Source organism: Cyrtonyx montezumae, unplaced genomic scaffold, assembly GCF_038088225.1.
Source record: "Cyrtonyx montezumae isolate F1298 unplaced genomic scaffold, pur_monq_1.0 scaffold_10, whole genome shotgun sequence".
Taxonomy (NCBI): domain Eukaryota; kingdom Metazoa; phylum Chordata; class Aves; order Galliformes; family Odontophoridae; genus Cyrtonyx; species Cyrtonyx montezumae.
In genome coordinates, this window is record NW_027071826.1 from 46,361,186 (window position 1) to 46,388,630 (window position 27,445).

Below are 27,445 nucleotides of genomic sequence, written 5' to 3' on the forward strand. Positions count from 1 at the left end.
AGAGAGGGGATAATTAGATCAGATCAGCCTAGACTGATGAAAAAGGAGTGGGGCAGAGCAGTAAGCTCTGTGAAGAACAATGTTAAGATCTTGTATAGAAGGTGAGGACCATCCATAATCTTTGGCTCCATCTGCTGTCATCGTTGTCACAGGCTGCACTTGGGTCAGGGAACTTCTGCAGCAAGTGCTTTCTGCAGCTCATTGCTCAAGAGAGGGCAGTTTTTTTGAGAGGACTCTGCCTGTTTCTGTTAGTCTAGATGGAAGAGCTCTGTATTTTCTTTTGCTCATTTTTCAGGTTGTTTCCCAAGATAACAAAGCCATCAAGGCTTTTTCTCCAGTGGAAATTAAATTGAGGGTAGGACAGAAGTGTCCCATTTTACTCTTTTCTTGAATCAAATATGCTGTACCTTACACTGCTGGGAGGCTCTGAGAGCTTCAGTGCTTCTGTAAAGTGAGAGAAGAGAATCCTGTAGAAGCATGGATTAAAATTGTCTCCTCCTTTCTACTTTTTACTGTATCAAGTAGCAATCTCCAGTTAGAGTCTTGGACAGATTTTTTGTTTGTTTGTTTTTAGGCTTTTTAAATGAGAACATTGCTTATCTCACAAAGCCTAGGTTATCTGAGAATTATATCAGAAATATAAAGGAACCAACATCAGAAATGTAAAAGCAGCAACATCTAATTTCTGAGGGCAGATCTCCTCAGAATTTGGAATGTATAATTGCAGTATATGCTGCAGTGTGTCTTGGCTGAAATTCAGTGCTCTTTAAAGAGCAAACCATGACCCTCTATGAGACTTAGTCATGTTGGAATCATTTCACTAATTTAATGTGCCCATCTTGCAAATAACAAAACAAACCCTAAAAAGAAACTTTGTTTTCCCCTTAGGAATTTTCCACAATTATATTATTGTTGTGCTTGCTTGAATTCAGAGACTGTAGCACAAGAGAATACAAGCCTTTAGAAAATCAGTCACTTGAAAATCTGTTTCCTGTGTTGAGAAAAAGCTCACTCTGTTCTGATACTCAGTGGAATGAAACCAATTGAGATGTCTCATTGTCGAAAAAAGTAGTAAGTATTAAAGCTGGTGTTCTGTTTCTTATTTTGCTCTGTCTTGATACAGATCACAAATGGGTTTTTCACTTGGACACCTGAAGGTCCTCCAGCATTGTCCAACATTGATATCCGAATCCCTCAAGGTACAAAATGGCATCAGACACACAGAGCAGGATGATGTTCAATGAGCATTTGGAAAATCTGAAGCACTATATGCTCCCCTCTCTTGCAGGACAGCTAACAATGATTGTAGGACAAGTTGGCTGTGGTAAGTCATCTCTCTTGTTGGCCATACTTGGTGAGATGCAGAAGATCTCTGGCAACATATCCTGGAGCAGGTAATGCTGTTTAAAAAAATCAAACTTGAGTTTGATTTGCATCCTTTGCATCCTGCTTGTGTATTGCTTGATTTGACAAGAGGAGGATAGTCGTGGCCTTCTTTCCCAACACAGCAGCTGTGCTCCAACAGCCAGATACAGACCGTCTTGGTCCATACTTCTGACTTTTGCCTTGACCATGAAAGGAAGAAACAATGCTGCTGTAGTCCAACAGCTGTGCTGCCAGAGCTCGGTCTTTTAACCCTTACACTAAATGACAGCTTTATTGTAACTCCTGTGTATATTTTTTTGTAATTGCTGCCATCTCTAGTTCATAGTCTGAAAAATGTGTGTGAACGTTTTTGGCCTGTTTATATGAGTCTGTTTACCAGATTTCCTAGTTACACAGACTACACTTTGCCTTTAGGGATACAATTATTTATAGGCAAACATTGACAAACTGCTGAGAGAGCTGCAGTTTGTAGCTAACCTGTTTTTATATGTAGGTAAATCTTGATGAACTGCAAAAGAATCTAAAGAAACAATTTCATTTCCAGCTGAATGGGAACAAATTCAGTTGGAATTGAGTTGCGATGCAACCCCAAGTCACTCTGATTGACAGAAGGTTATTGTTACCCAATGGGTTCTGCACTGATTTTGTGAAACTGTTCTCACAAATTCCTTGAGTGTTTGTAAAAGCAGTATTTATACCTAGCCTTCGTGTGTATGGCAGTCACACTGCTCGGAACTGCACATCCCTTGATAGTACAAGGAGGAAGGTTCCCTGTTTTATAGCTGGGGAAAATAAAAACATAGGAAGGTGACCGTTCTGGCTTGTGAGGGAGTCAAGAACAGGAGCTGAAGTTGCAGAATATCCTTTAATGCAAACTTTCCTAAACAGAAAATCAGAGTATAGCTAGAATCTGCCTTATTGAGTGGACTAATTTCATTTCAGCAAGGCTGCCATTTTTTGTGTATGACATGACTAAACTAAAGAAGATGACATGATGGTTCTGATTAGACTGTGTTTTTAAATAGTACTTGTTACGAAGTGCATACTTCTGAACAGCATAAAGGTCAGAATGTGTTTTCATACCTTCTGTATGTGTCAAAGTATCACAAGGTAAAATTCAGTTGTTATCACATTAGCTTGGCCATCTGTCCAACAAGTATAAAGGGGCTTGCAGCTGAAACAATCTTAGCACTGTAAATGCTGGCAACACTGGTACAGGTTATTTTCTCATGTCAGCTTTCAGAGCTGCAATTGTGCAATGGTAACCAGATGGATGGATGTAGTCAGTATAGGCTGCACACCTGTGTGCTCCCTTAATTTGGTAAGAAAACATTAATGTCTGTTCAGGTGTGTGCAATATTATCACAGGTGCAAGGAGAGTGATCTTATCAAGTAATTACCAGGCTCTGCAGCCTTAGCTCAAGCAATAATGTGTCACCAAAATAATTAAGATCCTTGTTACAATTCTTTCCTTGGGATGAAACAAATGCTTAGCTTCAGTCATTCCTTACCTTCAGTCATTCATGTCACAGAGCATAGATTTCCTCATTCCAAATTTCCATCCCTTCCTTTCCTCCAAGGTTATAGCTATGGATCTGAAGGATGTACCCTGCTGACATGTCACTCAGTGCTCAGGAAATCTGGGTTCAATTCCTGGCCCTTCCCTTGGTCTAATGGATAATCTTGTCCCAGTTATTTCCCTCCTTATACAGAATAATCTCCCAATACAGATTCCATGCTGTATTGATAAAACAGGATTAACGGTATATCAACTTTATTTGCTTCCTGTAAAATGGTTCCTTTCAAAACCTTTTAAAGTAATAACTTGTTACTGGAATAGGAATTAGCTGATCAGATGTGAGCACTGGCTCATTTTGTATTTTCTTTTGTTATTTGTATTGCAGTGCATGCCTGGAAGATTCATCTCAGGTTACTGCCCGTTTTCAAAAGCAGGCTGAGAACATGTGTAGCATGAAAATATTCTAATACGATTAGAGTTGATAAAAATAGAGAAGAGACTATTTACATTCTGAGCAGATGGTCAATAGTATTGATTTGACTGGTTATCGAGTAAAAAACAGTGTGCCCCGTGCTAATTTCTTCTGGGCAGTATCTCGCCTGAAGAGGTACCAGTTAAATTCCAGGGAGCGGTCTGTAGGATCCAGAAGGTCATATCAGAAGGTGGTCCTAAGTGAGAAATTGTTAGCTCAATGTTATGTCATTTGTTCCTAAACAACACACGTATATTCTCATGTGAATCTTACAGTGTGAGGGAGGTAGAGCCTTTGGTAAGATTGCTCACAGTGGATTTCTTCCCGCTGTACTCAGTGTGGAGTTGTCTCGTTTTGATCAAATGACAATACAGATGGGATTTTGATGCCTAAAAAGTACAGCAATTTTTATAAAGATGTTTTTGTTGGAATTTTCAGAAGTGTCCAGGCACTTAATTTAATTGGATTTAAGTAACATTCAGAATAAAAGCACCAGTGCCAGCTGCCTCTCAATCTCTACAGCAGACTGAATTCAGATACTGTCATTTTTTACTACCTGTTAATTTTTCTAACAGATTTTCAAGCTTGCCCTTTAAACTGCAGGTATAGTTCTCCTTCCTGTGTATTTATAAGTGTTAGCATAAAGTTCCCTTCAAAACATGAAGAGCTGTGTTCCTCCGTGGTTTTGTTCATATCATTCAACACAGACCTTTCATTTTTTTTTTTTTCAGTGGAAGTGATTTTACCTTCAGTAATAAGTACGGTTGGTCATTCTGTCAAACAGCAGTCTGTGAGCATCTTGGCATGTGCTCAAAAATCACAAAACAAAAAGCTGCTCGTCCCTCAGACCTGCCCGCATTTGTTTCTACAGAGGCATCCCCAAGGATAGAGCTGCTGCAGAACGCAGCATGGTGCAAGTCATCTGCAGATGGAGTTTTGTTTCCAAACTGACCTGTCGTGTGCTGCAAAGGTGCATTTCCTGTCATGGAAAAATAGTGTATCTCAGATTATCTGTTTGTTTTCCCTGAAAATGTAGTCTGCTTAATGGAACTCCGTTCTCATCATGCTACGGCTTCTCAGTTCTGGTGACACATGCAAGAAATTAGAGATGAACTTGCTTGTCGAGTCAAATTAAATGTTTATAAGGGGAAAAAAAATGGTGCCAATTTTTTTGACTGCTGAAATCAAGTTGGTTTCTGTGGAAGGAACAGATGTTGCACTGAAGCTCTGTGATAAATACTGTTTGCAGTGTGTGCGCTAAATGGAATTTAATAGCTTTTCTTTCTGGGGCAGATTGCTTGTGCTTACTTAAGTAAACAATTTTGCTTTCTGTTTGTGATGCAGCTGTACTTCTGACAGTGAGATGGGGGAAGATATCAGGTACAGTATCACGTACGACTATTGGTCTTCTGACTAAATCCATCACAACGGGAGGAACCAAAGAGTTCTAACATCTCCACTTAATATTCTACACTTTAAAATATAGTATCAAGTGTTGCTTTAAGCATCGTATTTATTAAAGCAAATTCTCCCTTTTACCCTTCTCTTTACTTTTTTGCCTCCTGTCCCAAGTTCATTTTCACACTAGCGTTCCTTAGGCACGCACAAAATGAGATGTGTGAGGAGCTGCAGATCGGTCCATCTGTTGGCAGGGGATACTTGGATGGAAATTATTTCTACCAGATTAACATAGCTCGGTTTCTATTTTGGAAATGCTTAACAAATTATTAGAGAGCAAATTCTCTTGGTGTTTTCCTGTCATTTTCACATGGTGCCGTAACTGAAATCTCATGCTAAAGGATATTTGGAAATCTTGTAGCTCTTTCTTCATAAGAGAGGCAGCAGTTTATGGGATGAATAGAGGTGAAACACTTTGAACCCATTAGGGTACAAAAGAAATATGATCAGAATTAGACATTCACATGTTTGAAACCATTGAAGAGGTATGAAAGAGTAAGATAATACACAAAGCTGTGGTAAGTATATTAAAAAGCCAAGAAAAATCATGTGAAGCAATTGCCTGCTGTATCCTAGATTCTGTGAGTCCCTGTCGTGGTGCCTGTAAGCTGTAGAAATACGTGTAGTGGCTTTGTTGCACTAACATCTCATAGAATACTTCTGGTGCTCTCAGAACAGAGGTGTTGTGGGGTTTCTTTGAGCTAAAATTGTCAAATCTTGAGCGTTTGCTCATAGGTATTGAATACTTTGTGCAGTGTTGCTTAATGCTTGTGAAAACCAGAGCTTTAACTGTACCACTTTTAGGTCTATATGACTCAAGCATGCTTGAGAGTAGTTATATTGCTGTGTTTATATTAACAATCTGTATTTGTTTCCTGCAGCCCAGAGAAAGAACCTCCTGTTGAGATGGAATTCAGGTACAACACTTTAAAAACTAATGGTAATGGTCTTCAGAAGTGATTGCTTTTAATGAACTGTTCTTTAGAGGCCTTTGTTCCATAATAATCAGGATGTTCAACATCAAAATGTTCCTAGCATCAGGCTGAAAATAATGGAAGCACTTTTTTTTTTTACGTGGATGCAACAGTAATATAAGATCAGGGAGTGTTGTTCTCATGTCTGGAGAATGCTCAGTTTTGAGTTAATGCTAGATATTCACGAATTGTGTGAAATAATCACGATCAAGGCACAAAAAAAACCTTCTGCTGTGGAATGTTTCTTCTTCCATTATAATTCAATTTAACTTTCATGATAATTGTATTTCTTCCTCTAAAAGTCACCAGCATTTGAAACTTGATGATAAATTTGCTAGAGCACTGAGATTCATACATGAATGTCCAACAACTAGTCTTATTTTCAGTTCTGATCCTACCAATTATGAGTGAAGATAGATTAGTAGCTTCAGACAAACAATCTTGACAATGTTGTCTCTGGTGGTAAATTAATGAAGGTCGGTCTGATGAAAAACATCTTCTCCAGGGTGATCAAGGAAGATTTCTCTGATAATTCTAAGGTTGGGTTTCGCTGTTTGAGTCCTTGTGATCATTAAGAGGCTATGCTCAGTATATCCTGTGTTATCACAGCAGAAATATTACACTCCACTGATGAAAATGTTTGTTTATGCAGTCCAGAGGTAGGAGGCCAGTTCCTTTCTTGTTCCCCAATTCCTTGGAGTGCAATGCGTGACCTAAAAGCAGAATTTAAGCCCGAATGTGAGGAGTGCTTGCAGACATTGTGCTGGCTCTCTGCATGGAGTGAATCTGACTGAGAGTACCTCTGTTCTCACTGGAAGCAAGAACGCTTCTTAGGAAACTTTTCACATCTTTTCCCTCAAAAGTTTAATATTAGTTTTTCAAAAATAAATTAGAACTAACTTTTCAATTGTTTTGAGAATTGTTAGCAGCTAAGATACAATTTGAAGCAAGCAATAAAAAGAGGGGAAGGGAATACATGTTCATCTTGGAAGGCTCAGAACAATTTTTTCTCAATCATTGAGATGAGAATTGCATACTAATTGAAAAATACTTTCCCTCCTGAGTCAGAAATTAATGCTTTTTGAATTAGATTTTGAGGCTACAGCCTGAGCTGCACAGGGGTTCGTGTGTGTGTGCGTTCATCTGTGTTTCATTTTCCAATAAGAGAATTCATAGAGCAAAATTAAGTTTTAATGAGCAATCAGATTTTGAGCTGGGAAGCATGCTGCCGAGGTAGTGTAACTGTGCTCTTTCAGATCATCAGTGAAAACTGGATCCTATAACGATGTCTAAGCAAGCTTGGTGAAAGCCTCCAAAAATGAGCAGGGCAAGTGACCTTACCTCTTGATAGGAAGTAAAATATAATAATAAAGCTTTTTTTTTCCCTCCACCTTATGGTTAGAGTTGCATTCAGGTCTAACTAGAATGAGGCTGCTGCAATGGCTGTCTAGCAGACAAGGGCTATGCTGGGTGAGAGGTCAGAGCTTTCTGCTGGATTAGCTGATACAGCTGGAAGGAAAACAAATGCACTTTCAGGCATATGATCCTTCCTCTGGCCCTTTGCTGGAGGAACAGTGATTTGCCAACGAGTTTGTCTGTTTTTCCTACAGTGTCAGGTGCTCTAATAAAACATCGTGCCTTTCTCCCAGCTCTGCTATCTGAGTCCTCAGTGTGCAGGTAGCCACAGAAACACCAGTACCGGGCAGATATATCTTAAGTTGCAATCATAATAGCAAAACACATGAAAGAAAATATGCATCAGGAGATCTTGTTGGCTGTCCTCTGATAAGTTGTTCCTTTTTGTGGGGCATGATAGGGGCAATTCCCCAAGCAGACTTGTAGCAACTGGTTTTTTTTTTGTCCTTTTGTCTTGTTTTCACAGAGACAAATAAATAGAATACTGTTAACCTTGGAGTCCTTATGACTCAAGTTTCCTTTTTATAGTGTTTGTGGGAGAATTGTCTTTGTTTATGTGTGGAGTTGTTATATATTTTTAGTAAGTTAAAATTATCTTTTTAGAATACCTCTCCTGAAATGTGCTGCCTAACTAGTGTGATCTGCTAGACACTTTTAATTAGTCTCTCCAGACAGAGCTGGGATTCTGTCTTTTGTCATTTTCTTCCAGTCATCTGCACTGCTCAGGTTTCTGGAGTTAACCTCTGCAAAACTCACCCCCAGCAGAAAATGAGGGAACAAACTGACATTCAACAGAAGCAGCTCTTTAGTTTGGCGATCAGTTGCAGAGTTCTGTTGAAAAATTGCCCTAAAAAACAGAAATGAAAGGCAGCATTTCCTAAGATTTATCATCTGTCTCTACATACACACACACACAAAAAAAAAAAAAAAAAACCCAAAGGTTTCCAACAATCCTTACTGCACTGGTTAAGCTGGGAATTCCTGGTTTGTTTTTCCAGGAAAAGAGGATCGGTAGCATATGCATCACAGAAGCCTTGGCTGCTCAACGCCACAGTGGAAGAGAATATCACATTTGAAAGCTCTTTTAACAAACAGAGGTAATAGGTTCAGCCCTGTTGTATGCTTTCTTCTCCTTTTAGCTGAATAGTGGTGTTGCATAGTTCTGCACTGACACTTCGGCCCTGTCCCACTCCAGCAACAAACAGTCCACCTGCCCAAATGTGACAGAACACACGAGTCCTGAACAGTAAGCTTTGGCCACGATTTTCCTGGAGGACATGAGACAGAGTTCAGTCTCACTTGGCCTGAAGTGTAAACTATTTTTATTTCCAAGGAACACGTTTGTGCAGCATGCAGTAGTTTCTCCTTATACCTAATTGACTGTTCCACTGCCTTGGTCAGTGATGATTTGGAATCGGGGCTATTGTCTGTTAAGGTGGCTATATTTGGCATATTGTGAAGGATCAATGGACTGCCTCTTTGTTCTGTGTAACTGACTACAGAACATTCTAAAAGATTCAGAAGTTCCTGCTGGTATTTCATTGTGTCTCCTGCTCTCTGCCCTAGAATGAGTAGGTAGCCACGTATTCACATCCTGCATGCATTTCTTTTCTTGTTTCTACCATCTTTGGGTATCGAAACAAAAAACAAAACCTCTGGTTAGAAATGCATCTAAATGCTAAAGAGTAATGATATAGTATATAAGAAGCTGTGTGGGTTTGTTTGTTTGTTTGTTTTGCCTGCTTTTAGCTATTCAGTATTTGTATTTGGGAAGATTCTTTTTCTTAGCTGAAATGGTATTTACTTGCCTGAAGTTGAAAGAGATCCCATTAGAACAATTAGTGGTTAACAAATACATTTTCCACCGTGTGATTTTTCCAGCTGGTTAACTTTGTTCCTCTTCAGGTAGGAAATGTGCTTCTGTAGCAGTATCTGTGTGGATTTTGCATTACGTTTTTTGTTTCCGCAGGTACAAAGCAGTAATTGATGCTTGTTCCCTCCAGCCCGATATTGACATTCTCCCTCACGGAGACCAAACCCAGATTGGAGAGAGGGTCAGTAAACAGCTACAGGCTTCTATTTTTGTTTAAAATGTGTAGAGGTTTTTTATTATTTTGTTGCGTTCTTAAAATCTTAGCAGCTATTTGGCAACAAAGGTAATCTTCTAGGGAAGTGTACATTTGAGTCATTAGTCTGAAAGCTGGGTGCTTGGTAAACAGAGAAACTGTCATTGATGCGAGGTGCCGTGATTTAAATGTGCTGCTATCAAAGTGTTTGACTAATTCTGCTGACAGTGCATATTTTGGTTTCTTTGAGAGTAGCCTAAAAAGAAGTCCTAATTCCATGAGCAGTACACTCAGGTACATAGAGGTGCTTGCACTCACACAGCAATAACAAGGATATGTCTCCATGCCTAATCACCACACCGACTACCATGTTAATTTGAAGAGCATTACTTCTCAACCCAAATCATTGGGTAGCTAAATGAATGCAGAGCAGAAGGAAAAAAGTAGAGGGGTGGGATAAGGTGGCAGGGAGGAGCAGGAGTGGCCTTTCTGACAGCAGTGTTGGCTTGTGAGAGCTTATGGTGTTGGTGAAGCTGTAGCTGGATTGCAGGAGCTACTGACTGCAGTTGTGACACGAATATGGCGTCTGATGGAGCAAATATGGTATGGTGACATACGAGTGTAAAATACAGATAGGATGTAGCAGGCTTCAAATGCTAGTTTAGACTGCCTGCAGAATGTCCATGTGCTGCCTGCACCGTTGTGGTGCCACAAACCATCAAACATTTCTCACCCCCAGTCCATGTTTAGCTCAGACGGAGCCCTCTGGCTTTTCCAACGGCCAGCATACGGTGTTCCCAGCTCCCCTGCAGGCCTACAGTTTTTAAGCATCTCTGAGTTTTTGTTCTGAGAATCAAATCAAGATATAAATATTCCGTTGATGTTCTTATAATTGATTTTATTTTTCCTACTTATCTCCAGGGTATTAATCTGTCTGGAGGGCAGCGCCAGCGTATCAGTGTGGCAAGGGCACTGTACCAGCAGACAAATGTTGTGTTCCTGGTGAGTAGATGCCATTATGTTTATGCTGCAAACGGAAGCCCAAGTTGTAAGCACTTACAGTGTTTCATGGGTGGCATGCAGAACATTGTGCTTCACTAACCTTAGCCAAACATGAGCTTTTATGTCAGTGCTGTTAGCTAGTCTGCTGGTCTGAAGTGTTTGGTAAAAGCTGCAGACAGACAGATACTAGGATGCAAACTGAAAGGCTGATGCTCACTGTTTGACTCCTGTGTTTATCCAGAAATTTGTACCCAGAAATGTGTCAGTCTGAGCAATATTTAAAACATTCCGAAGCTGTCTCGGGCATAAAATTAATGGTGCTCTGTGTCCGAGGTGCTTCCTTTCTGCAGCAAACTGTCTTCCCACCCTGAACTGCTTTTTGCATATCCTGCCCAAACTTCAGCAGATGTACTATGGAAAAGAGTGCGAGGAGGCTCTAAAAGCACAGGAGGATTAAGTTAAAAAAAAAAAAAAACAAAAAAACTTACAGATGATGATACAGATTAGCTTATTCCAAAATTAATTGCATATCATTTATTGTTTTTACAAGATGAAGTTAATATGGGCCATAAATCATCTGATCAGGATCGTCAAACAGATCAATACTTTTCTTTTTGTGATGCTTTGTTAATAGGCTTTCATTATACAAATTTAAAAAATAGTTTAAAAGAATCATCCGAGGGCAAGTATGGACAAGAGGAATACAACTTTGCTGCTTGCCACTGTCGTTGGAGCAGTTTAGGTAGTGTATGCCATCAGTGCACACTGCTTCACTGTCTTGAGTCTTACAGAAATCACAAACTGCAATTACTAAGGCTGTGAAGTGCATCTTTTAAGAGGAGCAGTTTTCAGAAAGCCTCTGGAAATCCTGGCATTTATAGAGCTGGTGTTACTGTGCATCTGAGTACTCACTGCAAAAACACAGCTGAGTACTCACTCCCAAAAACACCTGCTTCCAGGTCTGTTTTTGGGATCTTTACTCCTTGGAACAGTTTTGATCTTCTGATGGTCTGTTTTGATCGTCTTTATTTATCAAACTGTTTTTACCAGTAATAACATGCATCACTTTACCTTAAATCACGTTAATGTTGACTCACAAGCTGGCCTTTTCTTTCTCATGACAGGATGATCCATTTTCTGCACTGGATATCCACCTAAGTGACCATCTCATGCAAGAAGGGATCCTGAAAATGCTACGTGAAGACAAGCGTACGGTTGTGCTCGTGACCCACAAGCTGCAGTATTTGCCCCACGCTGACTGGGTAAGAAAGCTCTTCTCATTTTAGATATATATCCTTTTTTTTTTTTTTTTTAGGAGGCAAGGAAGCAGCACAAATACGTCTTCTACAAACAAGGCTCTCACTTTGTTTCTACCAAGTGGTGATTTAGTGAGAGGAGTCACAATTAAGGTCTTTCAAAAGTTAGCCACTGAGTTTGGAGTGTATGATTTTTGGAATTCCTGTTATAGAACACCTTAGCAGGTCTGATTTTCCTAGAGCTGATACTTGATAATCTCGTGAAAATGGGCTGCATTTAAAATGCATCAAATATTCAATCCCATTTCTAACATCAGAATGTTTTGCTTTCAGAACAGTGAAACGTTGGAGCTTTGCTTCTGTCTGTGGTGTTACCTGGAAGTTGTGTGTGGTATCACTGGGAACTGTTCTTTGTGGTTATTGAGATGTGTGGAAATACAGGGAAAAATGCTGTTTCCTTAGGTTTGATAGCAGTAGGTTGTGCATCAAAAACTCTTTTTCCCATTATATGACTATGGATTTTAAGGTATAGGCATTAATTCAGTTCTGTTTCTTTGCTGTATTTTGAAGTTTAGGGAAAAAAAATTGAAAGTGTGCTTCCTATAGCAGTTTGCAATTACAGATGATAAGGGTAAAAGAAACCATATAGGATAAGGGATTTATTTTGCTGGAATTCTTTTAGCTTCTTGGCTCACACTGGCATTGCTCTTTTCCTGCAGTTCCATAGCCACAACATCTTGCCCACAGAGATTGATTACTGCAGTGTTGCCTCCCAGCAGGAATTCTTGGTCATTTGTAGCTTGCATGGACTATAGAAGTGCAGTTATTTGGTGTCTCCAGCAATAATCATATTTCAGCTGCTTTCTGTGGTTCATCTCAGCCTCCTGTAAAGCTGCAGATAGCCATTAATCTTGTTCCAGTCATATTTTTAGTGGGAAGCATTTACTGTGTCTGCTGTGACCTTGTCCCTCGGCTGTACACCTTTAAGAATCAGTGCTGTTCTCAACACAGTTCTGCTTTTGCTGTTAGTGTCTTTGAGTACAGGAGTTTTCTGTCTTCTCCTCCATCTGAGGACCACCTTAGCTTTTTAATGTGCGCAGCTGTGTTCCATTATCATCTTTTTCATTTTATTTTCCAAATGTCTGACTCGTTTCTAGGTACCCCTGTTTTATGAGCTACTCAATGAGAATGGCTTTTATTTCCTTCTAACTAGGTTTCAGTAATGTTTTATGAAATAGACTGTTTCAAATACTCGGTAGGACAGGAAGGGTTTGTATTAATTATGTTTATTAATAATTATTTATTAAGGGAGAGTTGACAGATATTACTAAAGCGAAGGTCTCAGAAAGCCTCAGCAAGTTTTATACAGTGCAGTGCAGATAAAATATTTTATTTTGCTTTAGCTCAAGGAGTTATAAATAGAAATATCTGAAAGATGTGTGATGGCCTTCCTGAATGTCCATAGCAAAACCCTTAAGAAGAATTTGGAGTCCTATCTATTTCAGGACTTCCTGAATGAACTGACCACTAAAAGATCCATTTGCATGTTTTTAATTATTACTACTTTTTCTTTTCCTCTGGTGTAAATTCCTACTAATAAATTGAATGTTTCCTTTTTTTTTTTCATTGAAATTTCTGAGTTTCCAGGGAGAAAATAAATTCTACATTAATTATCTTCTAATGATGTCATGTGAGTTTACAACCCCACGCCTCATTTTCCAATTCTCCTCATCAGATATGAAGTTAAGTTAGTTGCATGATGTGTATAATGTGGTTTCCCTGATAGAAACCTGGAAACCTCACTCTTCAGACTTTGTTGTGTATACATGATGTTTTTTCACACTGTGTCCACCATTTATGCTTTTAAAAGCTTTAGGGATTCAAAATCCGGAGCTTTTCCTTATCAGGTCCATGGTAGCAAACAGACAGTGGAGCCAGTATGCTCATACCTAATTGCCTGAATGAGGGCAAAACATGCTGCGCACAGTGTGCTGCTAAAAGCCTTTTCCTTCTAGGAGGCAAGTGAACTCCAACATCTTATCTTCCTAATGACTTGTATTTAGACAGCAGTGTTTTCTGTTGTCTGCTGAAGAGGACCCCTTCCTTTTTTCCTGCTTCGAAGCAACCTTCCTTTTGGAAACTGTGGAGTGTAGGAAGCCCCATATTTTGCAGCTTCTCAAGTAAAAGGGATAGAGTTAAAAGGTTGCTAGACTCTTCTTAAAAGAGACATTTTTTCATAGAAAAATTCTTCTGAGAAGTTCTGACCAAGCACAATATACCCTTAAAATAAATAGAGTCGTATGAGATCTTACAACTTCTGTCTTTGACTTCTTAGATAATAGCGATGAAGGATGGCTACATCCAGAGAGAAGGAACACTCAAGGACATACAGAAATCCGAGACTGAGCTTTTCGAACACTGGAAGACACTAATGAATCGACAGGACCAAGAGCTGGAGAAGGTTTTTGTTGGGCTCCTGTCTAAGGAATATAACATTTGGCCATTTTATGGGAACAGCGTTGTGTTTATGCGCAGTGCTGACAGCTGTTTATATAAGATGTGATTGAGTTTACTAATTTCATTGGGTGAAAATTTTTTCACATTTGCACATAAGAGGTTCTCCAAATCACTTTTTCTCTTTAATACTACAGCATAAAACAAACAAGATGCTAATGCTAGTTCTTACTGATTTAGATATCTGTCCAATTGGAGAGCCCAAGCCTCTGAGAGACCTGGGACTGACAAACTGCAACAAATGTCAGTCAAGTAATTGATGGCCTTTGGCTTTACACAGGGGTGGCCATCAATCCTTTGACTGCATGCTGGAAGATTCTCATTTCCTTTATTTTTCATTGATGTTCTGATTGAAAACAGATTTTCTCACAGTCATTCATGTTTTGATGAATTCTATGGTTGAAAGCACACTAACCTTTCCTTTTTAGGAGACTACAATTGAAACTAAAACTGTACTGGAAAGAACTAATCTCCGGAGAACTATGTATTCCCGTGAAGCGCTGTTGAAAGATGATGAAGAAGATGAAGGTAAAAAGGCACCCTTTATGCCCAGTACCACTGCAGTACTGTTTTATAGTTAAATGATATCAGAATGACTTAACAGCTTTCAAACCAGCAGGAGAAAAATCCTTGGTTTTCAGGTGGGTCATGGTTTGTAAGAGTGCTCTTTCCCCTCAGTTTATCTCTGGATTAATGTTTTCAAACAATCAGAAGCTATAGCATCTGTCAAACTTTTCAGAGTTTTTTAATATATTTAAAACATTTTGATAGTGAGAGGTGAATAAACGTTGACTAATTTACCTTGGATGAGGTTCAAGCCCATCAGCAGCTGAGCACACTTGCTTAGGGCTTTACCTAGGAATAAATCACTTTGTTTTTTTTAATCAAGCCACTATTTTCTGAGTTGCCAGATGTGGCTGAAGACATAGACATACAACTAGTACTATGCTTATTGCATCTTCTTAGCATGTGTTACTTCTAACTTTAGCGAGGTAATATGTGTTTGCCTTAGCAAATAATTTCACCTGAAAGCCTTTATGCTTTCAAAGGTTCAAAACTTGTGTTTTGAAGCCACCACTTGCCAGTTCTTATGAAAGGTGTTTAAGAACTAATCAGTGTGGCTGCACTCTTTTTTTCCTTTGGATGTTTCAGAAGAAGCAACAGAAAGTGATGATGAAGATAACCTGTCCTCTGTGCTACATCAAAGAGCAAAGATGCCCTGGAGAGCGTGTGGGAAGTACCTCAGTGCAGCAGGGATACTCCTCCTGCCGCTGCTGGTTCTGTCCCAGCTGCTGAAGCACACGGTGATGGTGGCCATCGACTACTGCCTGGCACTCTGGACTTCAGATGCTATTTCTCAGAAGACAGAGATAGAGCTGAGAAACTGCTCTCATTGTGAGGTATGACATACCTTGCTCACCCCCTCCTAAGATGTAACCAGTGGTGAGCTCCCACACTCAACCTCTGCTCCAAGATTTGGATGCAGCATGCTGTGTTCTTAGTAATAGAGTCACTCCAGAGCACTTTGAAGATTAAGGCATTTTTGGGCACACGACACAATAAAGCTAACAATTAAGTTTTGTGTGTTGTTGTTCTGCTGCCAGATTTATTACATTTTCATTCTCTAGCTGATATAGACTAGACTTTGGTCTCTGAAATGATTTTGATATTACAGTGCTTTTACCTTTTTCCTGTATGATAGCATTCCCACTTCAATAGGACTTTCAGGTTTTGTCATATATGGGGAGCCCAGATGTTTATGTTTTCCTTTTTGTCCAGGTGAACTTCACAGGGAACTGACCACAGGGTTACCTAGCAGGGTACTCAATGTACAAAGTTATAGGGGAAGGATTTTGTTAAAACTGGGATTGCTTTCTTTGTGGGAATGTAGTGCCTCTAAATAATCCCACACATATATTTGGGAGGTTCATGTTTGATTTCTCTGGGATCATTTTTGTTGTTCTCTAAAAGTTGTTTTACTGATGGTGGGTTTTAGTATGAAATTAATATTTAAAAATAATAACTATTAGATTCTGTTCTCCCTCAAAGAACAGGCCCAGCTACCAGAGCCACAGTGAATGCTTTGAAGACGTTTTTGTTGTTTCTCCTGAGATAAGATTTTCAAAAATATCAATCAGTATTTTTCCTAGTATCCTGCAATATAAATTTTCAATCTCTCTCTTACTTTCTCTCAGACAGTCCCTTCTCCAAAGGATAAAAACTTTTGGCTTAATGTGAAATCACTGGAAATATTATTTGGGGAAAATCTGGAGGAGAAAGGAGAAGAAAAACTCCTTATGTTTTTTCAGTCCTGCATTTATTTTCATTAGTTTTTAAATATAGTTCACAGTGAATAATGTGTTCCTTTTTCCTTGTTTCTTAGGTTTTCAACCACTCTCCATATTCAAAAGTTTTCAGCATTCTCTGCTGCCTTGGGATTGTGTTGTGTCTTGTCACATCCATAGCAGTGGAGTGGACTGGCTTGAAAGTCACCAAAAAGCTGCACGCTTCTTTACTAAATAAGATTATTTTGGCACCAATGAGGTATTCCCCTGATTATAATACAAACTATTGTAGCCATTCTGTATTCCTTATTTCGAGGCAGTCTTCTGTTTGTGTCAAGTGATTGTGATTCATGTTTTTATAATGCTTCATTGAAAAATGGTACCCAAACTGCTTGAGTTCTTGCATGATGCTCACATAGCTCTCCTGTTTGACTGTGACTTCAGATATTTACTTCCTAGCAACTTCTATTTCTTTTTGCTGTTTCAATTAAGGAGTAAGCACAGTTATTGATGATACAAGGTGCGATTCATGCACAGTGCTTGTGCATGATCGTGGAAGTATTTACTGTCAGCGGTAATTGTGCAGGCCCATGAAAGACAGGGAGCCTGGATAAGCGCCATCATAGGCATCAGTGGAGCACACTGGGGTTGCACAGATAGCAGTAAAGGCCTTTGTCCTGCATGTGTTTTATTTCTAATGCTGTCACATTGAAGTTGTAGCTTGATTCAAACCTGCAAGCGTTGGTGAACTTCTTATTTTAATATTACCCATACTAAGCTCAGAAGTCATGAAGAAAGGCTAAATGCTGAAAACTTCATTCCAAAAAATAAACAAGCAACTTTTTTTTTTTTTCCAAAACCTAATTAGACTTTAGATTCATCATAAGTTAGGGGATGGTTAAGAACTACAGAGCAATTATGAAGCTTGTAACTTGGATAGGCAAATGTAAAGGAAAGGCCTTCTAAAGCATGTGCCAATAGTTGTTCTTATTACTTGCTTTTATTCCAGAAAAATGCAAGACTTGTGATTGAACTTTGCTTGCATTTTTCATAAATTGAACAGTTTTAAAATTGCAAAAGTGAAAGCAAATGTAATCATGTGATTTACATAGCTTTGGGCAGTAAAGGGAGTTGAAGAGATGTCTGCAGTTACTGGGGTATGGTCAAGATCAACATGTTCTTGGGAAGCCGTGGTCACGGGGTAACGTGAGAAACTTCAAGGTGTTGATTTATTGTGTTGTGTTTGTAGCGCAGCATATAGTTTATGGAAGACAGAAAAGAAATGAAGAACTATTTTAGTATGAGTAGTATGATCTTTCCCATTCGTTTCCCCATTTCAGGTTTTTTGAAACAACACCTCTGGGAAGTATACTGAACAGATTTTCAGCTGATTGCAACACCATTGACCAGGTACTCAATAAATACATTTCAGCTCCCAAGATGCCTTATTTTTCTCAGTAGGAAAAAATGCATATTCTCTTATTTAGGAAAAGCTGGTGATCTTTAATCTTGAATATTACTATTATTATTACTATTACTATTATTAATATTAAATTGTTTTTAACTGTGGGACTAGAAGAGCATAATATGAAATAATGCTGTTTTTAACTTGCATGCTGTGCGTTTATTTCTCTGATTCTGTGTAATTCCTATTGTACCCAGCACATTCCTGCCACCCTGGAGTGCTTGAGTCGCTCCACTTTGCTGTGTGTATCTGCTCTGGCTGTGATTTCATACGTCACACCGATGTTTCTCATTGCCCTGGTTCCCCTTGCAATCATGTGTTACTTCATCCAGAAATACTTCCGAGTCGCATCACGGTAAGAACGTAGACCTGTGTCAGTCTGGTATCCAAACACCTTTTACAGTGCACGGTGGCAGAATTGCGAAGGATCTTTATTTTTGCATTTAGTTTGGTCAAAGTCACGGCCTTATCTGAAGGTGAACCAAATCTGGTGCAGTGAAATGTGTCATTCTACAAGTGCATTTTGTCTGCAGCTCTTCGAACGAAACCTGGGAGGCAGGAGCAGGGTCTTTGGCTGTGATCAAAGTTTCTCTCAGTTCATGTGACACGGGAGATCTCATTGCAGCCTTCCAATATTCAAAGGGAGTTTATAAACATGAGGGAAATGATGAACTTTTTACGTGGGTAGATAGTGATAGAGCAATGAGAACTGGTTTTAAACTGAAGGAGAGGAGATTTAGATTGGATGTCAGGGGGAAGTTTTTTTTACTGATAAAGTGGTGAGGTGCTGACACAGGCTGCCCAGAGAGGCTGTGGATGCCCCATCCCTGGGGGTGTTTAAGGCCAGGGTGGATAGGGCCCTGGGCAGCCTGACCTAGTGGCTGGCAACCCTGCCTGTGGAACAGGATTTGGAACTTGGTGATCCTTGAGGTTCCTTCCAACCCAAGCCATTCTGCGATTCCACGAAAAAGAAAAGAAAGACAAATCCAGTCAAAAAAAAGCCCAACAGATTCTGTCCTCTCCAGGTGTTGCATATTGGACATGTCCAAAAAATGCAGTGATAGAACAGAGAAGCTGATGTTTCACCTGTGTCTCCACTAGAGAATGAAAGTCTGGAGAGCCAGGGAGAGAGGCTGGAGAATGGAGCGTTGCCCTGGTGGTACTGCCCTTTGTTCCTGGTGGTTCCTGCATGTGGGAACATCCTCACTTGTTCCAAGTGTCTTTTAGTGTTCAACAGGTTAAAAATGTTAGCCACATCTGTGATTTTCTCCTCCTGCAATTTTGCTACTTCCTTCAATGAGCATTTGCAGCAACACTGCATTTTTTCCTTTTGTGTATGTGTGGATCAAGAGGGACTCTTTGCATTTGCATCAGCAATTAGTTCCTGCTGAAAGGACGTGAATCTAAATAGGGTTTCACCCAACGTGTACTTCCACTGACTTGATGACTAAATGTGAAATTGAGAAATGCAAGTTCTTGTTTATTGGGTCTGTATATTGTTAACTCTGTGTGAAGTTGTGCTGTCCTTTGAGGGTGGAGAGAGGATGAAGATGAAGGTGCATTTTGCCTTCTGTTTACCTGAACTCTTACTTGCACTATCTTATTAAATTCATATTCAGCACAGAGCCAGAATTATGTTTAAATGAATAAAATATTGAATACGAGAATTAGTAACATGAGAGAAGCAAGGGAAAGCAGTGAAGGGAAAAGATTTATTCAGAACTCCAGCACTGTGTGTACTCAGATTTGAAGAGAAAAGTCCTCCTGGGGACTTTGTTCCCTGCTTAGAGACCTGCAGTTCTGAGTTGCAGCCCGTCTGAACGCTACGCGTATAATTACTGTGCGAACATTCCCTTTCACTCCAGGAGAAGAACTGGGCAACAGAACTGATTTCTTACCAAATTATTTTCACAACCCTCTCTAGGGATCTTCAGCAGCTGGATGACAGCACTCAGCTCCCATTACTTTCCCATTTTTCAGAGACTGTGGAAGGTCTGACCACCATCCGAGCCTTCAGGTAGAGTTTTTTAAGAAAACATTTCTTACCTCTCTTTTGAATGCCCATCTCTGATTCTGTTCTGCAATTATTCAGGCACAACTATTTGTCCTTTGGGTCACCAAGAAGTCCACCCAAAGCACCGTTAAGGGAAACTGAAATATTGAGGACTAAGGATTTTGCATGTGAGGGAGCTACTGTAGAAAACCTAATGTGTGTCTCCTGCTTGCAGTCTCCACACAGTCACATGCAACCTGAAAAAAACTGGCTAAATGTGATTTGAGGAGCTAAATTGGCTTGCAATTACCGCAGTGTGTGGTGTGGCAGACTGTGCATTTGGACAGTTTCCATGAAATAACTAATGTGCACTAACATGCCAGGATAATTTGTGTATGAGTTGATGTCCTGGTAAGTTAAACTGTGCATGCTGATGACTTTGGAAACTACAAATTATTTTTCAGGTCTCTACTGAAAATGTGGTTGTTTAGATTGGTTTTGAAAACATGAAGCTTGGAGACATAGTCCTTATCATCCGCTTTGATTCATTTTTCTGTCTAGGTGAGCTCACAGGGGCAGCCTACGCGCACCTGATAACGTGCTTGAGCAGTGTATCTGTTACAAAATGGCAGCCACTGATACTCACAGAGTTACCAATAAAGCTACTGCAGCACTCACCAGCTGCTTTCTCTCTGCATTGGTGCTATTCCTGGCTTTTCCCAGTTGATTTAAAGACAGTCAAATGTCTTCCACACCCATCTCATCTAGATGTCTACACATTTTGCAGTTAGTTACTGGTACTATTCTCTCTTTGAAACAGTACAGCTTATTCTTAACCTGCAGATTTAATTTTATAATAGAATTAATGAAAAAAATTATACTATTTGAAAGCAATTCTAAATAGGATATAAATAGGAGAATGTAGGAACTACCAGCACAAAATCTTGTTTCTTCTTGGCTGAAGATAGCCTCCTAAAGAGAGGTAGAACAGCATAATATTTTCAAATTACTATTATTAGATATTTATTTTAAGTGCCAGCAGTGTTCTGTAGTTTGTAGCTATGCCTGTGTTCACTTTTAAGGAAATTCAATTTCCTCTTCTAATTGTTGCTTTTCTCGTTTACCTGCATAACCCTTACTTCATCGAGGGGATCTAGAATATTATGACTGCAAATTTTCAGTTGTTGATGCAACAAATCACATTGAATGCCATCTGGTTAATACTTTCAGCCATTCAGACCATTCTCTCTTGGTTCTTCCTGTCACCTTGAGATGAATTCCTCTCTTAAAGGACTTTATTTGGTGCTCTTTTTTTCTTGTACCCTGCACTAACGATGCATCTGTGCCCCAAGCAGCTATGTGCTCTAAGTCCTGCACTCCATCTGCCTGCCAGCCTCCTGCATCAGCTGCTAACCTGCCTATTTATAGGACTGCAAAGCTTCTGGGCTGCCTAACATATTAGTAGGAGCGCAGTTCAGACTCGCTAGCTTGAGTGTCCCTAAAAATAACACTAACTCGGGAATCCAGTCATCTAGTTAGGAGGTGCCAGTTGTTCCTGAGGTGTCCTTACGCTTGTTGACTTTGCATCGTGCCCTTATTCAGAATGTATAGGGAAATAAATGTACAGAAATCCAGAGGGAGATCAGAGAGACAGCTACTGCTGCAGCTATAAATATACCTTCAGCAGATGCCGCGGCCTGATTTAGAGCTTGCAAGTGCTGTCTGGCATTTCAGATAGCATTGGTGCTAAGTAATCAATAAATTGTAAATGTTCAGGTTTCTGCAAAGACGGGGCTGTGCTCTGAGAGATCTGATAGGCCAGGGATACCTTCGGTGGGTAGCTTTTGATATTTCTGCAGTACCCCACCGACAACAGTAACTTTGTCTGCGACCCTGTTCCACCTGTATACTCATGACTGACTCATGATGTGCACTTCATATCCTCTATATCACGTTGTGCCTCATGGTCTGGAGGCACCAGAGTTAAACAGAGTGGGTTCTAGAAGCAGCACGGTCATCTCCTGTGGTAGGGCTCTGAGGGCAGTGTGCCCTGTGGAAAGACAGGGCTCTCCAGCTGCAACGCGGCGTGACGTGAATGTTTGTTTTCAGGAGCGACCTCTCTACGCTGTCCAAACACACCAATACATGTGGAGCCAGCCCAGGCCTTTAGTGGCCATTTTCCATTGCACGCAGCTGATGTGTCTGTTATATCTGGACGCACGGCTATACTATGTGAACTGTTACTTTATTTACACAAAATCATTCTTCTGTTTCTGAAAAAGCATAAATGATTTATGTTGGAACTTTATAACGCTGTACTCAAAATAAGGGTTAGGTTACCCTGTAGCAGACAAATTCAAAAGCTTCTCTAAGCCACCTACTTCATACTTAAACAAAACATTGTTGTATCATTCCTTCATGCCAGGAGCTGAGTTTATAAATAAGCAGTGTTTGTTTCAAGCGTAATATCAAAGGATGTAAATAGGCCAAGGTTTATAAAACAGATGCATAACATTTAGGCCTTTAAACTTCTGTTACTACCCCGAAAAAGTCTTCTGTGACACCCCTTCCTTCATTATTAGATATAATTACTGACATCTTTATGAAGATCACATTGATTTACAGCTGTTCAAATAAATATGTCCAGCTAAAAGAGGTGAGTGGTGGGCTTGCATGCTGGCCAAGACCACATCAAAATATGTCTAGCCAGGAGTTGTCACCTTCCTTATCTGTTGTGTTCAAGGCAGAATTCATTCATGCAGATTTTGTTAGGAGTGGGTGCATATCTACCATCATAAGCTGTAATCAGACCTATTTGCAATTGCTCTTAGTTTGTATTCTGTGGCTAGGTCATTTGTGAAGATAAAAAACATGATGCTTTCCACTCTGTTACATTTTGTTGCAGCGTGAGTTTGGCTTTTTGTTTTCTGAAGTGCTCCATTCATTAGTGATAAGGACAAACGTGTAATTAACACTGGAGCTACCATGACCAGAAGACTTGGTAACAGAGTTTATGCTTTAAAAATGGTATAGTTTGTAGGCACTACGATAATGTGAGCTAAAGTTTTAAAATGTAATCTGAGAAGAGGAGCTGCATTCTACATGTACTAATACTTCCTTTCACAAGTATATGTATAGGCTATTATTTTTTTCATTTCAGATTTGTTTTTCTGAGTTGCTATGTAATAAAATAATTAGAAAATGCTGCACGTTTCAGAAATCATGCACAGAGTTCTTCCAGTGCAATAAAATCCATTTGCTCCTAAAGATACAAATGCAGTTTACATATGTCTAATACAATTCTATGAATGATGTTCCTGAACTGCTGACTTAAACCTCTGTATCAAGCTCCCCCTGAACACAGATCCCTCTAAATGAAATTTTGCTTTCACTTTATCCAAGACCCAAGGCCTGACTGTTCTCTGATTGGTTTTGATTGCTGTTTTTTTTTCCTTTCTTAAGGTATGAAGCTAAATTTCGACAGAAGCTTCTTGAATACACAGATTCCAACAACATTGCTTCCCTTTTCCTTACAGCTGCCAATCGATGGCTGGAAGTCCGCATGGCAAGTACTTACGTATTTATTTTTTTATGAATTGATTTCACTTCATTCCAAGCAATCTGAGAAAACATACAGAAGTTTTGCAGCCTCATTTGAGTTTTGAGGCTGTACCCTTACCTCTCTGTGTATCTGTAATGAACGTGTGCTCTCACATCCAAAAAACACTCTTAATAAGCAGAAGGATGTAGTCAGGTTTCTGCTTGCTTTGGGTCCTCTGAAGAATGCTGAAGGTACTCAAATGCCCATTTCCTTAGAGTGCTCAATAAAGTGGCCTGGCATAAGAAAAAAAATATTAAAAATAAATATTTGAAAGGTAAATCAAGGAGTTTAGTGTTGTGGATGATGACAAGTACTACCATTAATATTTCACAAAGCATAGAGGAATGCAAAGTACAAATAGAGAAGAATAACAGCTTCCCTCCTACAGAGGTCATTTTCTAGTCTGTTACCTAATTTTACTCAAAGACTTCTCTGTGAGAAGTTAAATCACAATTTTAATTAAAGCAGCAAAAGCCCATCCTGGGTGTATACAATCTAGTAGCTGCATGCTGTTCTTGGAAGAACAGCTTGTTTGAACAAATGTGATGGTAGCACCCAGAAGAGACTACAGTGTTTCCCAGCTGTCTGCCATCAGGGAGGATCTGCTCACAGAGCGTCATGTGGGCATTTCTCCTCACCTACCTCAGGTAACCACAGCAGTGTTATTTCAGCCACGTCCCTCATACGCTTAACATATCTGTGTTGACTTTTCCAGAAGATAGGAGCATTGCTACAACTCCAGTCTACAAAAGCATTTCCAGGCAGCACATCCATGCTAACAGCAATACAGATAGGTTCTCAGGCCGCGTCAGTACGGAGTTATGGGGCCTTTTCTGCCTATATTTTGAACTGTGCAATGGGTTTCTGTTTTGTTATGCAGTTATGAGAACCTTTTCATCGTTGGTAGACTTGTAGTGATGGAGCTTATTCATGTTCCTTCAGGAGTACATTGGAGCATGTGTGGTACTCATAGCAGCTGTCACTTCTATTACCAGTTGCCTGTATAGTAAACTGACTTCGGGACTTGTAGGCTTGGGACTAACCTATGCTCTTATGGTAAGAAATTTAGGACCCTTCTTGTCTCTCCCAAACATGTTTTTATAATTCTTCAGGGCACAGAGATGAACAGGAAGATTGAAGGTGTCTGTACATCTCTCCGTGGGTACTGTAACATCACTGAAACCATGTGTTAACTTCAGTTCACATTCAGTGGTTGACATATTTGAGTGTATACTTTATCATTTTCTGGATAAAATATTCACCGAAGCAGTAGTTCAAATATGTCAATAAAAATATAGCCGAGCTGCATTACATTTTGGTGATATCTCCCATTGTGAAGGATAATGTTTCAGTGTATCAGTTGTAATTATCCCCCGGTACGTCGTTCTGGACTGTCAAACCGTTTTTATTTAGCAAGATGATGTCTTTTCACCTGTCTTTGCTGTTTCTCTTCCTCTTTCTTGTCTCCATAGTACCAAAGTCTCTGTGCACTGCAGTTAGGAAGTTAAACCTGGAATCACTGTCACCCTATTGATGTGTACCATTTTGTTTGTTCACCACTTCAGCTCGCTAAGGCTGAGCAGTTGTTGCTTTGGAGGAATATAAGCTGCATGCTGGTCAAATGATGCAAACTAGTAAAAATCTGGAATTTAGGAGTTTATTTGCTTTACATCAGGTGTCTAACTATCTGAATTGGATGGTTCGTAACCTGGCTGACATGGAGATCCAGCTGGGTGCAGTGAAAAGAATCCATGGCCTTCTCAAAACAGAAGCTGAAAATTACGAAGGGCTTCTTTGTAAGTGCAGTTTTGTGCAGCATGCAGAAAGAGCTTGCTGAAATTTTAATGATTTTGCAGTGCGTTACCATGAATAACTGAGTAAATCGCTTAATGAGCTGATGAATTCATCATGGGAGGGTTGTTGGCTTATTTTTTTCCTTCCCTTGTGCTCCTGGTACAGCTTCCTCACAGATTCCTCAGAACTGGCCAGACAGAGGCGAGATCCAAATCCAGAACCTTAGTGTCCGATACGACAGCAACTTAAAGCCGGTGCTGAAGCATGTCAATGCTCACATTTCTCCAGGACAGAAGGTAACTGTAGTGAATTTTAAAATATATTTAGGGTAGTACATCACAGAAACCATAGCTCTGGAATAAAAATACCGCTGTATGTTTTAAGGATGAAATTGCAGATTTATTCTCCTTTCTGTAATGTTGCTGGGAAGAGGTCTATGTGTGTCTTAGTTTTTAGGAGTACAGTGAGAATTCAGAGCAACACACACCACATGTCAGTATCCCAGTGCTCTGTTGTCAGCACACAGTGACGGAAGTGATGGTGACCCCATACTATATTGACCTACTTCCCATCGTTCCTTATTCTCATTGTTGCTTTATTGCTTGGCTGCATCTCTTCACTTTTGTTTGTTTTTCTCCTCCTGAATTCTGTTTGCCCATGTCCTTCCTGCTTAGCAAAGCCACCTCTGGATTCTAGCCTTTGCTGGCGGCACTGGCCAGCTCTCCCACTCCTCCCCATCACTCTCTAATGGTTTTTGTACATAGGACTGGCCTTGATTTATCCCTAAATGCTCAGACCTATAACGACAGTGAGTCAGCTTACAGACTCTCTTAGGAACAGTTCAGTTTGATGGAACTGTTCAGTGGATTGGAACAGCATTTCCATGCAGTTATCTGAAGTGTCGAATACACTGTCCATTTCCGCTCACCTGATGTTCACCTTCTTTCTGTGTCACAGATTGGGATCTGCGGCCGAACAGGCAGTGGAAAATCTTCCTTTTCTCTTGCGTTTTTCAGAATGGTTGACACTTTTGAGGGTAAGATTACACTTTTTTTATATCTGTTGAGCTTAGCTCCTGGAGATACTTTGATATTCCTTTCTTGAATAGCGGCAGCTTTGAAGTGCAGTTTTGGAATCTGTGACGTAGTGTCTTTGAGTAAACGTCTCATCTAACAGCCGTTAGACAATTGATCCGTTGACAAGCTGGATCAATAAAAATTCTCATTCTATGTAACAGAAGAAGTTCAAGAGTGACAGAGGATGACAGTCTTGTGTTGTTAATTCCCAACAGTAGGAGCAAATAATAAAATGAGAAAACGTTCAAGTACTTGCTTTGCGATTGAATAAAGGGATATGCAACTCCAGGCTTGTTTCTGCTGTAATGTATTGCAAGCTGAAAGTGAGGCATATCTCTTTGCCAGCAGCTGTGTGGCATGGCCAGCAGCCTAGCAGACTGTCATTTTTCTTTTGAATAGGAAGGATTATCATTGATGGTATTGATATCGCGAAGCTCCCCTTACAGACGTTGAGATCCAGGCTGTCCATCATTCTCCAAGATCCCATTTTATTCAGCGGAACAATCCGGTGAGCATGAAGCACCAGCAACAAAAAAAAAAAACATCACTTATCTGCGTTGTCCCGTATAATGACTTCTACAAAACTGCTGACAGCAAGCTGTCTGATTTGGGTCTCCTTTTGGAGGATCACTGGCTTACTCTTGGTGCTCTTACCCACCCCTGCCACAGTGCACCTCCCCACTGCCTGTGCCTGGTTAGCATGCTGTCAGCAGAAGGCATGCAATGCCTGGGAAGCTGGGAAAGCAGTTATTTATTCTTTTGGGATTGAGTTTAGTGCACTGATCAAACACCCATAACTGTACAGCCATTCTTGAAATCCTCCCTCTGCATGTTTTTGCATCTGTCTGCTTTATAGAATGAGATGAAGAAAATGCAGGCTTAATGCAGAGAAAGGGGAAGCAATCCAACAATATGACAAGTACTGCAGGACTTGCAGGTCACAATACCCTACAGCCTCTATGTCTGTTGCTTCTCTAGCCAATCTTTCATCTCTTGGGCTCTTCTTTTTTTTTCCCTTCCTTCTTTGAGATGATGTTGCAGTAGAACAATAAGTGAAAAGCTTCGGTTTCCGAAAAGTGCCCGTCCATATGTCTGAGTCATTTGCATTAGAAAGGAACAGGAAAGTTCTCAGTACCGAGTTGCAGCACCTGCAGCTGTTGTTCCTACA

General features: G+C 40.0%; 1 protein-coding gene across 2 annotated transcripts in view; it reads left to right on the plus strand.

Moving 5' to 3' along the window:
- Positions 1–27,445, plus strand: part of ABCC8 (ATP binding cassette subfamily C member 8) — a 60,128-nt gene that overhangs the window by 27,176 nt on the left and 5,507 nt on the right. For both annotated transcript variants that reach the window (XM_065755257.1, XM_065755258.1), the window contains exons 15-35: positions 1,124–1,199; positions 1,289–1,394; positions 4,722–4,757; positions 5,717–5,752; positions 8,224–8,322; positions 9,195–9,279; positions 10,213–10,293; positions 11,418–11,555; positions 13,885–14,010; positions 14,492–14,591; positions 15,216–15,463; positions 16,447–16,607; positions 17,689–17,758; positions 18,011–18,168; positions 19,738–19,830; positions 23,269–23,371; positions 24,350–24,463; positions 25,083–25,203; positions 25,367–25,497; positions 26,159–26,237; positions 26,677–26,785. In XM_065755257.1, coding sequence (XP_065611329.1) covers positions 1,124–1,199; positions 1,289–1,394; positions 4,722–4,757; positions 5,717–5,752; positions 8,224–8,322; positions 9,195–9,279; positions 10,213–10,293; positions 11,418–11,555; positions 13,885–14,010; positions 14,492–14,591; positions 15,216–15,463; positions 16,447–16,607; positions 17,689–17,758; positions 18,011–18,168; positions 19,738–19,830; positions 23,269–23,371; positions 24,350–24,463; positions 25,083–25,203; positions 25,367–25,497; positions 26,159–26,237; positions 26,677–26,785 — 2,270 coding nt within the window. The remainder of the gene's footprint in view (positions 1–1,123; positions 1,200–1,288; positions 1,395–4,721; positions 4,758–5,716; positions 5,753–8,223; positions 8,323–9,194; positions 9,280–10,212; positions 10,294–11,417; positions 11,556–13,884; positions 14,011–14,491; positions 14,592–15,215; positions 15,464–16,446; positions 16,608–17,688; positions 17,759–18,010; positions 18,169–19,737; positions 19,831–23,268; positions 23,372–24,349; positions 24,464–25,082; positions 25,204–25,366; positions 25,498–26,158; positions 26,238–26,676; positions 26,786–27,445) is intronic.